General features: G+C 40.8%; 1 protein-coding gene across 1 annotated transcript in view; it reads right to left on the bottom strand.

Moving 5' to 3' along the window:
- Positions 1–14023, bottom strand: part of KCNK10 (potassium two pore domain channel subfamily K member 10) — a 114521-nt gene that overhangs the window by 30397 nt on the left and 70101 nt on the right. Inside the window, exon 4 of the mRNA XM_075926750.2 lies at positions 12748–12908. Coding sequence (XP_075782865.1) covers positions 12748–12908 — 161 coding nt within the window. The remainder of the gene's footprint in view (positions 1–12747; positions 12909–14023) is intronic.

Raw genomic sequence — 14023 nt, 5'->3', positions numbered from 1 at the left:
ACCGTCTCCAACCCTTAGCACAGCCCTGAGCACATGGCATGGCACTTCAGCAGCAATTTAAAGGGACCGGGACTCTGGCCACCACCTCTGCCACAACAGCAACAGCCAGGAGTCCTGGGCCCCTCTGAATCTCCAGGCTCCAGGGCAATTGCTCCCCCTTAGACCTCCTTTGTCAGCAGGCCTGGGGTGGAGTACATGGAGAATATACACACAAATTATTTAGCTTAGGTTAAAGATTTTGAGTTGACAGCCATTGAGATTCATTGAACAGATACAACAGAGGCTGCATCATATCATGTTTGCTACCTATGATCATTCAGTTTATGGCATTTCTGTGACAGCTGCCAGTCAGGAGTGTGTACTGGGTGTTTTTACAGTCTGACACCTAGCTAAGCCATTCTATGCCTTAATTTAGAGGGGCAGCAGATCATTGTATTTTCACTGATTACTTTTCTTCTTTCTGTTACAGTTGCATCCTCTTATTTTATCTCTTTTGTGGGTGGTTTCTGATCATGGGCCCCAAACTGGCAGCCTAAATTATCATGACTCAGAACAAAATATTCCCCAGGATAGAAATGTTGTTTTCAGCTATAACAGTGATTCTGCATATACAGCCTGGAACTTAGCTATGGCATTTCCAAACCATACCATTTGAAATTGAAACATGTTGCCATGGTAATATGACCAAATTGAGGGCAATAAAAAAGGAAGAATGATCACTAATACTACCCTGGAGACAGTTAAACTTTCTGGCACCTATGATGTTTGGAGAGTACACAAGAGTTCTTTCACGTTGTCCTGAAGTTTCCCTTCCAGCATCAACTTTTTCAAACTTCAGAAAGAATAGCATAGAAACCCCAGCAATTCTGTAAATGGTTAATCGTGCTTCCAAATCCTGTTTGTCTCCTACTTCCACAGCAGGGATAATTACTGTGAGTTCATTTTCAGTGGAGTCTGCTGAGATTTTAAACTTTGTGATTAACAGTTAATTTTATCAGGGAGTCATACAGGTAAAGGCCCATGTGTTAGACTGAACAATTACTTGCCTCCCCAAAACAAGGAATCTCAATGATTTCAGGCTTCTGTATTCATTTGCCAGAGTTAAGACCTGCATAAGACAGCAGCCTCTTCATCCTAGACCCTCTGAGTCCAATAATCTTCTTGTACATTTTCTTATGGAGTCAGTGACCATTTTGATCCCCTTGGTAGTGGGAGCTTTATGTTCAGTCTCTGTCTGGAGCTGTGATTCGCCACTGCTGATTCCCATTAATTTGTGCATGGGCAAATCCATGGGGTCACGTAAGTTGCTGTGTACTCCACCCTTGTACACACATGACATGCTCCAAATCCTTGAATCACTCAGGGTTAAAACTGGAGGTGGACAGCACTGGGCCTCAGAATTTAGGCTAGGGCCTACATTCATGGAAAGAGGCAGGAACTGGGAGAGAGCAGAGTCAAATACCAATGGTTAGAGGTTGGTGTGCCTGAGCTGATAAAAGCATCAGTGGAAGAAATCCCCTGCCTGAGAACTTCATTTTCTAGCCTCTATTGTTTCTCCAATCTTCAACTTCATTTTTGAGCACTGGGTTTGGGGTGTGGAGCAAGGGTGGAGATTTGGGGGGGCAGTGGGGGCAGCAGCCATGCACGCCAGGACACAGCTTGCTTCTCTTCTTATTCCTGGACTATCAAGGAGCAAGGGGAAAGTACTTGCATTCCGTGCATGCCTCCATTCCTGACTGGTGAAGGGAGGAGGCAGAGGAGTAAATCACAGAATGCAAGTACTTTCCCTTCGCTCCCTGTTGGTCCGGGAATGCGAAGAAAAGCAAGCCACAACCTGGTATGCACAGCTACTGCCTCCTCTCCCCTGCCTAAACTCTGCCCGTGCTGTGAAGAGGCATAAAATCAACTACACCTGTTCGTAAAATGTTCCATCATATAACTTGTTAAACACAGAGAACTATTTTACACTTGAGTCCAATTTCTAGTTTATAAGATTCTTGATCTAGCTGGTATCTTGTAACCAGCTAGCACCTAGTAAACTGTTCTCGATTTATTTACTTATTTCTGAGTGCACACTCAAAAGGCACTTGGATACTATAATGTCAGGCATTCTATGAAAGGTTAGAATAAATTAGAGAAAGATCTAAGAGTAACAGGAGCATGGGGAATATTTGCTACAAAGATTTTTAGGCTAGGACTGCTATAGTATATTCACAAGCAGGAGGCAATGCAAAGCATACTGCTTCTCAAATGAGAAAAATAATGGCTATAGTTTTCTGTAATCCAGGGAGAGAATAGAACCTGTAATAAACAAAACCTTTTTGTATCAGCCATGGATTTCCCATTCATATTTGTGGGGTATTCTATTTTTAAGAATTAATACCAGGAACATAAATGAAAGTTAAATGAAAGCAAAGTGAGGAGGACTCTGGTGAGGACAATTATTGGAGACATGCATTATTAGTCATTTAATATAATGAAGAAGAAATTCAACAAACTGAAGATGTGGAGGCTGGAGAAACAAAGAACATAATTCACTCTGACATCCATTGTAGATAATGTTTTGCAGTTCTTAATCACCTAGTTTAATGCTTATAATTTATGGGGATAGGTGGTATAGAAACACTATAGAAGATTAGGTAGGCAAATAGAATTCAGTGAAGTCGAGGATTGGTTGGGGTCAAATATTTAACACCATTGTAAAGTCATGATATGGTCCTGAGACTTGGAGCTTAGGTGATAAGGTCTTAGTAAACCACTACTTTAGACAAATCCTCAGTACCAAATAGCCAGAAAAAAATGCCCAGAATAAAGAACTTTGGAGGAGGATAAACAGAAACCAGTAGAACAGGAAATTAAAAAATGGAGATGGCTAGGACATACATAGAGGAAATACCCCAATGACATACAAGACAGCTGTTGAATAGAATCCCCAAAGGCAAGACGTGACCATGTTTCCAGGGTAACATGGAAACATTCAATAGAAGCAGAACCGAAAGCTACCAAAATGACATGGGAAGAAGCTTAGACTGCAACGGAAATCAGCAAAGACAGGAGATAGTGCTGAACATCCTATATTCCATGTGGAATGGAGAAGCATAAGACAAAGAGAGATCGGACTCTGAATTCCCTCTAGCGCAGTGAGAAACTATAATCTCTTGTGCAACAAGAATGTTCCTTTTCTTTTCACACTGTCTTTTCCCCCTTAAAGAAAAGGAGTAATGAGCTTCCAAAAGTAAAACAATAATTGTGGTGCTCCTCTCTGCTTGATACTGACAAAATCTCTGCAGAACACATGGTCTCTCCCCTCTGAGCCCCTCTCTGGGACTGACTTATCAACCAACCACCAACAAGTTCATCACCTTCTGGGCTCTCAATAGAGATAGAGATGGACCCTCTTCAAGGTCTCTCTTTAAAGTTGCCACAGATTAGAACTGCCCCTTTCTTATGCCCCGGAGACCCACTAGATACTGTTGATAAAGTCAACAGCCTCAAAGACTCTTTAGGAGATGGTATGATGTGTATTTAACCACTGGTGTCAATAGTAATCCTTGAGATATATTTCAATTGACAACTTTCTCTATTAGAAAAGTCAGCTGTCCCACGCCTGCCATCGCTGGACACAGGGTAAAGCTGATGTGTGCAAACGGCCATGGTTTTGTATTGAGCTTGCCACCCAAAGAGCAATTAGAAAAGCTGTAATGAGATTGTTGTGAAAGTCTTGTTAATAAGGGCGCTCCGGGGAGCTAGGTAAGGGATGAGATAAAGAGGAATGAAGGATGTATAAACTCCATGGTGATTAATTATTTCCTATATAGTGGATAAATTATTGATGAACTGAAGCAGAATGCACATGGAGTTGATAACGGGACCAGGAAAAACGCGGAAGGACCTAATTGTGAGAGATTTTGAAAAGGATTGAGGGTAGTTGGGTAATAAACTTAGGCTCCTACAGCCAGATTTTTTAAACTTAGTTTGGTATCCAAAGATACAGATAGGTTCCTGGGATTTTTGAAAGTACACTGGTACCTAACTCCCTATGGGTGCCTATCTGCATTTTAAGTACCTAAACACCTTTAAAAATCTGGTCAATAGGCACTTTTGAAAATGTTAACCTAAGTCCCACTGAAAATTAATGAGATTTAGTCTCCTAAGTCATTTAAGCATTTTGAAAATTTTACTCCTAAATTCCTTTTGAAGCATGTAAATTGGTGGCTGACTTTCAAAACTGTTACTCCAGATTTACAATAGAATAACTAAGATCAGAATATGAGCCACGATACAGATTGGGAACTGTTCTAAAGATTGATAAAGCTCAAGCTGTTTCTTTCTGAGAGTCAGCATTGCCTAATAGGCTGAGCAGTAAATTGGGACTTAGAACTCTCAAATTCTGTTCTGGGTTGGCCCCTCCCCAGCTGAATGACTTTGGGCAAGTCACGTCCCCTTTGTGCCTCAGTTTCTCTATCTGTACAATGGTGCTGATCTCACTGGTAAAGAACTTTGGGATCTGATGCTAAAAGACCTAGATAAGAGCCTTGTATTATTATTATTATTTTATGTGTCAAAGTACATTATTAGGACTCACCTTTGCAGAAAAATGCAGTTTAACATATTAGCAATGGAACATTTTTGTTGGTATTTAATTGATTCAGACTAGAGATGGTACAGAACCCAAAAGAGCTGTTTTACAACCCCATTACAGATCTCCTACTGCATTACAGATCTCTCTGTTCTCTACATGTACCCTTATGTGAAACCTGAGTTGGAGTCAATGGAAGTTTTGTCTTGGGATCAAAGGAAAAATAAGATCTACACTGTGGGTCAAAGAAGAAACATTTGTCCTGTGTACATGCCAACCAAGAAGTTAGAATAAGATAAGTACTTTCAAGAAATGAAGTGATCTAGTGGGAACTATGAAATCAAAAAGACACAGAGCCTTCTTTATGGAAAAGCAGAAAATCTCAGGGGCAAACGTGATGTGTCATATTCTGCTTCTGCAGTGAAATTTACCTTTCAAGAAACTATTGGAACTTCACTTCAGTCCTGCTGGATTCATCTGCAAAACTTTGGCTATCAGAAGCTTATCTTCTAAGATGATGAGTAAGGGAAGGATGGATTAGGTGACAGAATCAGTAACCAATCTAGCCCAGTCACAAAACATTACTTTCAGAAATTTCACACAATTTGTCTATTATTGAAGTAGTGCTAATGCCTAATAATTCAGTAGCGACCCTCTGAATTCATGTCTGGGAAAGGAATAAGAAACATTTAAAACAGATGAAGGATTTCATGTATCATGGCAATCATATAAAAAAAATCAGAAATGAACTAGACAACGAACCTCAGATCTGAACATCTTTGAGTTTTGGATCCCATCTACATTTTGAATTAGATTTTTGGGGAAGTTTGGATCCAGAGTTTTGTTTCAGCCAATTTTCAAGATAAAAAACCATTCACAAAACTTGGATCTGGTTCTAGATTTCATTTTCAGGGGGTTCACAGCTACTCAGATCTGAGAGTTGGGTTCATGACCATCTTTTGTTTGAATCAATTTCACATAACCTTTTAGGCCCATTTGTTTCTGTTTAGGATATATGACCTCCTCATGGAATTGTAGTGTAGATGTTCTAGGCTGGATATGTAAACTGGTAGACAGTTAACACATGAAACTATTCAAAACCACTTGCAATTGGTGCTAGTGTAATACCAATAGGCTGAACCAAACCTGGGAGCTCTGGAGATTAGTTCATGAGTTTTCACTGTTTGAGCTAAAAGCCACCTGGCTCTCAGCTAAGGCTGTGTAGCAAACTCATTCTTTCTCTCTCTGTAGGTGGTCTAGGTGCCATTACATAGGACAGTGTATCACATCCAATAGGTGTGTGGGTTACACAACAATGGTCTTATAAATCTGATCACTAATAAACTTCCTTCTGTCCATGCAAGCTCTCTCCTCATAGTTTACTCTTTCTAAGCAGGATACTCTGCTATATGAGAAGCAAAAAACAAAACAACACTTTCAAAGAAGCAAATCCCCAACTGCTGTTATGAAGAGGCAGAATCACAATATAAGTTAAACATGTTTCATGTCAGTTCACCTCAAGGCTTTGTGTAATGATTCTCTTCAAGGGTTACATCATCTTTTTTGTTTTTAACAGCAAGGTAACCTTGTGTCTGTCAGAAGTATTTGCTTCCCAGAGATTGTGGTTTACATCATTTCTATCTGAACTTCTACAATTGACTTAGCAAGTTTATCAAGAAAAAGAAATGTCATTTTCACTAGCACGAGGGAAATCAAATTAAAACTATCATAGCTCTTGCTACTTTGCTGGATTAAATAAATTATATCTCTTTCTGATCCTACCAATACAACAAGTTTTCAGAAATGAAAATGTTGAGATTAAATGTTATGATTTAACCTGTTCTTTTCAATAGTGGCTGATCCAACTTTTCTTTTGCTGAAATAAATGTTGATGGAAGAGCCAGACTAACAGCTCAGGAGACTAAAGTCTCAATTTATTCATTTTATACTCTCTTGGATTAATATTGCACATTAAGGGCATTATGTCATATCTGGATATAAGCCAACATCAATGACAAGATACAGGATTAGAGAGATAGGCCATTATTCTGTTTCACCTCGCTACTGCAGTTCTTGAATTCACAAATATGATATGACTTCTACTCATAGGAAAGTTCAGTGAGCACCATTGCTTTAAAAAAAAGATTGCAGAAAATGTTTGATTCTTTGAAGATTTTTGAGTATCTGGTTTCATACATTGATACTGGCCCAAAACATAAATGTGGCAGAATTTCATTATAGACACAAGTAAAGTTGATTTAGTATATTTCAGGATTTACTTGGGAAACAGAAATGCAAAGCTTCTCACTTATTTAAACACTAATTCAGTCTATTCTGGATTGTGTCAGACAGGTCACAGCTTCAACAATTTTGAAAAATAAAAAACATGGAGAAAATGGCATCCAGCTTCAGGCATTTAGGGATGCATTTAGATGATTTCTAGTGAATGCATCAGTTTAGGTTAAAATGAAGACTTCCCCACTTTGGTTAACTATGAGTCACTTTCTGATCTCATTGGTGTAAATCCACAGTGATGCCATTGTCATGGCTCAATTCTGACCTTGATGTGACCTTCTGTGTTTGAAAATGTTCCCATCTGTCTGTCTAGTTTAGCTCCTCACAGAGAAAGGAAATGGATGCAAATTTGGATCAGACAGAGGTGTAAGCACTGAATAACTCCTGCTTGCTGGGAAACAAGCAGAGCCTCTTGATTCTGGCATCACATTACTAGAGAAGAGACAACCAGGATACATCAAAAGTAACCGCTACCTCCCCCCAGCCTGGCTTTCATACTCAACAGTGCCGAGAAAGATGTGGTCTCATTTGAAATTAACCTTTGTTTAAGAACTCCATTGGGATCTGATTCTCACACAACATTACAAGTTTAATGTGGATGTTAGAGAGAAAACAAGAAGAGAAAAAAACAAATGAGAATGAAAAAAGACAAGTGGACAGGTAAAAAGGTAAATGTGGAGGAAAGAGGGGAGATACTCAAAGATGGAAAACAATAGTAGTTTTAAACGGCTTAATTTCTGCCCTTCTGCACTAGTTTGTGCTCCAGAAATCACTTTTATCACATTTTCTACCCTTGGGAGTGCTAAAGCATTCCTGGTTTAGTTTATACTATAGAAAATTAATTCAGATTGGCCACAGAGCTCTATTCCCAGGGTAGCTAAGATAGTGGTGGTGGGAGAGTGGAGCAAGGCGGACAGATCTGATGCACCCAGGAAGACAAACAAGAATCAAATTTACAGAAAGTGAAGTAAATGCTATCTGCTTAGAATGGAGTTCATCAGCTTTTTAGTATCTTTTTTCCTATTTGTCTGCTAGGAACTACTTTTTATTGGGCTATTCTCAAGTTCAGTGGTGCAGACAAGATGGTTGAACAACTCTGTGTAAAACCTACAACTATTTAGCAAATAATAGTGAATGCTACTTTCAAAGAACTTTTTGGCCAGACCTCATGTAGCTATGCCAGGCTTCATAAGGGAAGATCAAAAGGACATATCAAAATTGAAACCCTAAAGGAGAGATAATAGATCTAGTATATCTGTAAAGTATCAGGGGGTAGCCGTGTTAGTCTGAATCTGCAAAAGCGACGCGGAGTCCTGTGGCACCTTATAGACTAACTGAAGTGTAGGAGCATAAGCTTTCGTGGGCAAAGACCCACTTCGTCGAGTAATGCATGCATCTGACGAAGTGGGTCTTTGCCCACGAAAGCTTATGCTCCTACACTTCAGTTAGTCTATAAGGTGCCACAGGACTCCGCGTCGCTTTTATATCTGTAAAGTCCCTCCCTTTCAATAACGACAGTTTACCTCTACAGAATACCTCCCAGAGTTCCCACTGGGCAGTGCAGCTCTGTGCCGCTCCCAATGTAGTGCTATGACCTAAACCCGTAGTTGTAAACTTGTGGTCTGTGGATGCCTGGGGGCCTGCCAGAGTATGTCTTAATGGTCCATGAAAGACTGAAAACTGAATGAATGGAATTCAACTACACAGATAATAGATTTCCAAAGGGGCCCGCATTTCTATTCAAAGTTTTTTAGAGGTCTGAAGATGCAAAAAGGTTGAGAAACTACTGTCTTAGAGACATAACACAGCTCTTGGATATTAATGTTCTTTTAACAAACTTTAAGACCGAGAGTAGGTTCACTCCAATATACTCATCTGATCTTCTTTCAACTTGATTCTAAACAGATTTTAAAGATCTGAATCAGATAGCTATTTAGTTTGCCCTAAAATTAACCTTATAATAATGGCAGCAGGTGCATTCTGTAGTAGGCAGACTATGGAAGATTTTTCCTTCTACTTTTAGAAGCTTATAACCTCTAGGCGTGTCTAGGAAAAGACTGAAAGAAAATAGTTTGCTTTTAATGCTAAGGATTCCTAAATCACTGGTGTTTGTTGCAGAAGCAACCGTGGGCTGTACATAGAAAGCTTTAAAAATGTAGGAGTGTTGTTGTTTAGCTTATGGCTTTATGCCACCTTGATTCAGAGTTCGCTTCTGCAGTGCCTGGAAACCGCTGTCAAATAAAAGTGATTATTGTTATTATCTTCATTACTAGAAAACGTATTTATACAGGATTCCCTCAGATGGGCTTAGGGGTGCATTTTAATACTGCTTTGAATCAGCAGCAAGTGACCCAGCATAAGAATGCCGGTGAGCACAGTACCAGCTGGGTGGTAGGCCTGGACACAGCCCTCTTCCAGCAGACTACACCTCCTGAAGCTGCAGCAAAGGGCCTCATTAGTCAGGGTCCACCACCTACTGCTTTCCAGCACTAAGGAGAGATCCTGCTTTGCTGCCTGCAGCAGGAAAAAGAGGCTCCTCCCCATGTTCCCTGCTCACTAGTGCTGTGCACCCACACAGCAGTGGAGAATTTAGCCCTTGGTATTTATTTAAACCTCAGTGACTGCCCTGTCACACCCAAGCTGAGTGTGCTGTTAAAAGATAATTAAGGCCCTGGAAGAGGACTCAAATAGTCTATACGTTGCAAGCAAATGAATGGCTGTTTTGGCGGCTATTTATATGTTCAGATGCAGTGCCAAAATTGCTTTTGGAATGCCAGCTAAGCAGCGGCACGCATCCAACGCCTCTGCCGAAGCACTCTTTGTCAATAGCGTGGGTGCCGTGCACATTCCATAAGAGCAGCTCCCCTCCCCCAGCCCAGAGTGCAACCTGCTCTTGAAATGACTCTGAGTGCAGCACACATGGGCTGCTTAGTGTGTGAGGGGAATGTGACGTCTCAGGTTCTAATCTATGCTGTTAAATAAATGAGACTTTGTGAGAATGCCCAGGTCTTGCTAGACAACTGGCCTGTGCTATAGTGTTATTCTCTGGGAAAGAAGCCTCTGTTTTACCTTACCAGATATGCTTTGGGGTGCCAGAGATGAGCTGTCTGTCACAAAGTGTGGGATGGCTGCTCACAGCAAGACTGCTGCACTGAACAATGGAGTTGTTAAGAGAACGAATTGGATGGTTAGAGATCTGCGCTGAAGGCTAAAACCTGACACACACACACACACACACACACAGCATTCTATGCAGCCACAACAACCTACATCCATGTGAACCAGTGCAGTTCCACTGCACAGGGAGTGGAAACAGGATTCAGAAAACCCATGCACACTCACACACCACAGAGCATGAGCAGTGCCTCCCCAGATGCCCCAGGGTAACCCTGCCCACGTTCCTCTCAGAAGGTGCATCCTGCTTGCCCTCCCTGCTTGGCCCCCAGGTCTGGCAGGCTGGCTGCTCCTCTTTGGGGGAAATATCTTAGGGTACGTCTAGACTACATGCCTCTGTCGCCAGAGGCATGTAGATTAGGCTACCAGACATAGGAAAATGAAGCGGCGATTTAAATAATCGCCGCTTCATTTAAATTTACATGGCTGCCACGCTGAGCTGACAAACAGCTGATCGGCTGTTTGTTGGCTCTGCGCGATAGTCTGGACGCGCGGGTGTCGACATCAAAGGCATTTGTCGACCACCCAGGTATACCTCCTGGGATGAGGTATACCTGGGTGGTCAACAAATGCCTTTGATGTCGACACCCGCGCGTCCAGACTATCGTGCTGAGCCGACAAACAGCCGATCAGCTGTTTGTCGGCTCAGCGCGGCAGCCATGTAAATTTAAATGAAGCGGCGATTATTTAAATCGCCACTTCATTTTCCTATGTCTGGTAGCCTAATCTACATGGCGACAGAGGCATGTAATCTAGACGTACCCTTAGAGTTTCTAGGCTGAGCTAAATTCACCTTTGACTCTTTTCTGCCCGCCCTTTTGGCTACAGCTTCAAAATGCCAACATGAGATGTCAATTTTGATGTCAAGCAGCTCTTCAGAATAGTCTGTTTAGATGCTGTTGGAATGTGTGGGGACTCTAGAACTTCCCCTAAAATGCTGCATTCAGCTGTTCCATCTCAGTGCTACACAGGTGTAGACAAATCTGAAGTACTGCAGAACCACGATAACAAAAATTATTAATTAGTTGAAATGATGAATATGAGAGGGAATAATAAAAGGATTAAATCTGCGTAGCTCTGCAAAGTAAAGGAGCAACATAACCTGCCACCACAGGTTTTGGAAGGATACAAATACCAAGATGGGGAATGGTTTGAAAAGAGAGAAACAAGGAGCAAAGGCATCAAATCAAGAAAAGGAAAATGGACAATGGTGAGGAATGAGAATAATATTCCAAGAAAATAGTGGCAATTCCATTCAGCTTTAAGGTTTCAAAGTAATTCTATGATGTGGGCATACAATTACCATATTTACTGAGAAAAAAATGAGATACTAAGAATTTAAGGATCCTGTCTTTGGAAAACAAGCTCTTTAAAAGCTCAGGACCTTAGCTTCTTCCTCTCTGTAAATATGGGAGGGAGAGGCAGAGCTGGGAACAAAGCCAATGTTTCCAGATTCCCAAACCCATATCTTACCCACTGGCCCATGCTTTCTCCTTGAAATAATCCCAATGGAAGGCTTCCATGAATGATTGGAAGTAAATTGGCTTTAGTAGAAAATATGAGCCTGGGGGCCTAAATTTTCTAAAGTGACTAGAAATTTTGTATCCCTTGAATTGTGGGTGCCCAACTTGAGACATCTTCAAGGGATCAGATTTTCAGAAAGTAGATGCTCAGCAGTTTCTGAAAATCAAGATTTTTCAAGCAGTCTCTAGTGAGGCATGTAAAAACTGAGTTATCCAAAATCACTAGTCATTTTTTGAAAATGGAGGCCAAAAGATATTCCTAAGGTATGGACTGGATACTTCATGGGTGGCTAAACGGAGCAATTACTCATACTCTAGTCTAATGATCAATTATTTTAGTTCCAAAATCAACTGAAAGTATTTTGTATTTGTGGGATTGTTTCAGATACGGGGGCTAATTAAAATAGTCAGGATGGACAATCTCTCATCTACACTATCCCAACAAGACTTGCCTCCCGTTATGCCACATACCAGAGAACTATGATATGGTCACATAACTCCGGGAAGTCCTGCATCTAAAGCATGACTCCTTGTAGTGAAACCACGATGTCAGTAAGGCAGCATTAGCCAGTGCTATGATACCACTTCCAGGTGAAGTGTTTGATGAAGAAGCAGTACTTCTGTGGGATGTAATTCAACAGAATGGACCATGTTCTGGGGTCATTGCACTTAGACCATTCAACTCCAGATTGCTTTGTATCATTAGGAACTGGTATAAAATATGTAAGTAGTACCAAGTGTGATAAAAGCTGTGGAGAAAGGGAGGAACTATGGACCAGACTTTCAGCTGGCTTCAACACAGTTAGTGGAGCTATGCTAATTTACACCAACTATGGATCTGGCTCCATCTGTCTGTTTTTCTCTATTTTGAGACCTTTCAGCTACCACTTATTTTGAGTTCTACATAGTTCACCCTAGAAATCAGGCTTCACAAAACTTATTTTTGTTTTCCCAACTGATGCATCTGAGGGTTACTATGTATACCTGGTCCCACAGAATCTGTATCACTTTGACATTTCCTGCATTGAAAATGAAGACAATCATACAAACAAATTATGCAGTTAAGGATATATGTGTCCAGCATGCAAAACCTTGTAAGATTCTATGTAGTGCTAGCAGTATTTGAGGTTAAACAAATTAGACCACACCAGCAAAGATTTCTAACCATGAGCTTACTCGGAAAACTTTCTCCACTCTTGTGATACTTTTCCCAAAGATGGTTCCAAGTTGGTCTCCAATTCCAGCCAGCAGGAAGCCGAACAGTGGAATCCCAAATATGGCATACAAAATGCAGAAAATTTTGCCTCCTTCAGTGCTTGGGGCAATGTTCCCATACCCTGGAGAGAAAAATTATCAGCATAACTTTACAATTCTGACATGACCTCTTCTTCAGGTACCTTTATGTCAAATCCTGACTGTAAATAATTTCTGGGGAAAAAAAAGCAAGTTTCCTTACATGCTTTCTCCCGCATTATGTCCATCAAACAGAGATCAAACAGTCTGGCTTTTTTAGTGGTGCCCATTGGAAACCAGTATTAGTTATTCACATGCGACCCTCAGTTACTACTATTTTCCTCTGGATTCATCTTCCCAACTAAAGTTGTTGTTTGAGTAACTGCGCTACATTTATTCAGCGTGGCAGCTGCACAGTACGCTACAGGAAACCTTTAGATTAGAGCCCTGGCCTATCTCTTCCATGCTGCTGCCACATTTGAACTCTGTCAATTGCTTCCTGATGGGAGGATGACTCACCTGAATATTCTCATTTGCAGTTTTCAGTTCTGAATTACATAGGCTCCTTACCATAGACTATACAAATTGCCATTTCCAGTTCTTGCTGCTGTGCTAGCATAAGGCTTCAAAGACTTCTTTTATTCACTCTTCTTTTTAATTTAATAATAAAAAAGCCTAAGTTTTATTTTTCATTATTTTTAATGGGCTTTCACAAGCTGCTCTTTGAGAATTCTCTCTGGAGATTATTTACATTTAAATAGCATTGTTAATGTGGTAATAAAGACTCCTATATGTCTTCATGTTCTTCATTGTTAGGTAACTCACAGGGCTGCCTCAAGAGAAAGCAAACACTAATTAACACATAATTAGCTGTGTGTTTGTGCTAAATTGAAGCTCTCTGTTCAGACTGAACACCTTAGGTCACGTTTGGTTTGGACTCCAGCTCTGGTTTCAAACTTCAGAACTCATTATCAGTGTAGAAGGCCTTCGAGTACAAAGAATAACTCTCATACCAACTACCAGCAAGAAGCCTTTTGCCCAAAGGGCCCCACAATCTTACTACAGCCACAGCACCAGGGGGCTGTGGGAGGCTAATACTGGCAATAGGATTGGATTTTGAGGGTATATCTACATTCGGTGCTATTTCAGGATACTTCCAGTATACCGAAATAGTTATTCCGCGTCTTGACAGCATGCCCGTTATTTAAAAATATCTTTC

Source organism: Pelodiscus sinensis, chromosome 5, assembly GCF_052426305.1.
Source record: "Pelodiscus sinensis isolate ZL-2025 chromosome 5, ASM5242630v1, whole genome shotgun sequence".
In the NCBI taxonomy this organism is placed as follows: domain Eukaryota; kingdom Metazoa; phylum Chordata; order Testudines; family Trionychidae; genus Pelodiscus; species Pelodiscus sinensis.
The sequence above is the reverse complement of the archived record's forward strand: the minus strand, read 5'-3'. Positions and strand labels throughout refer to the sequence as shown.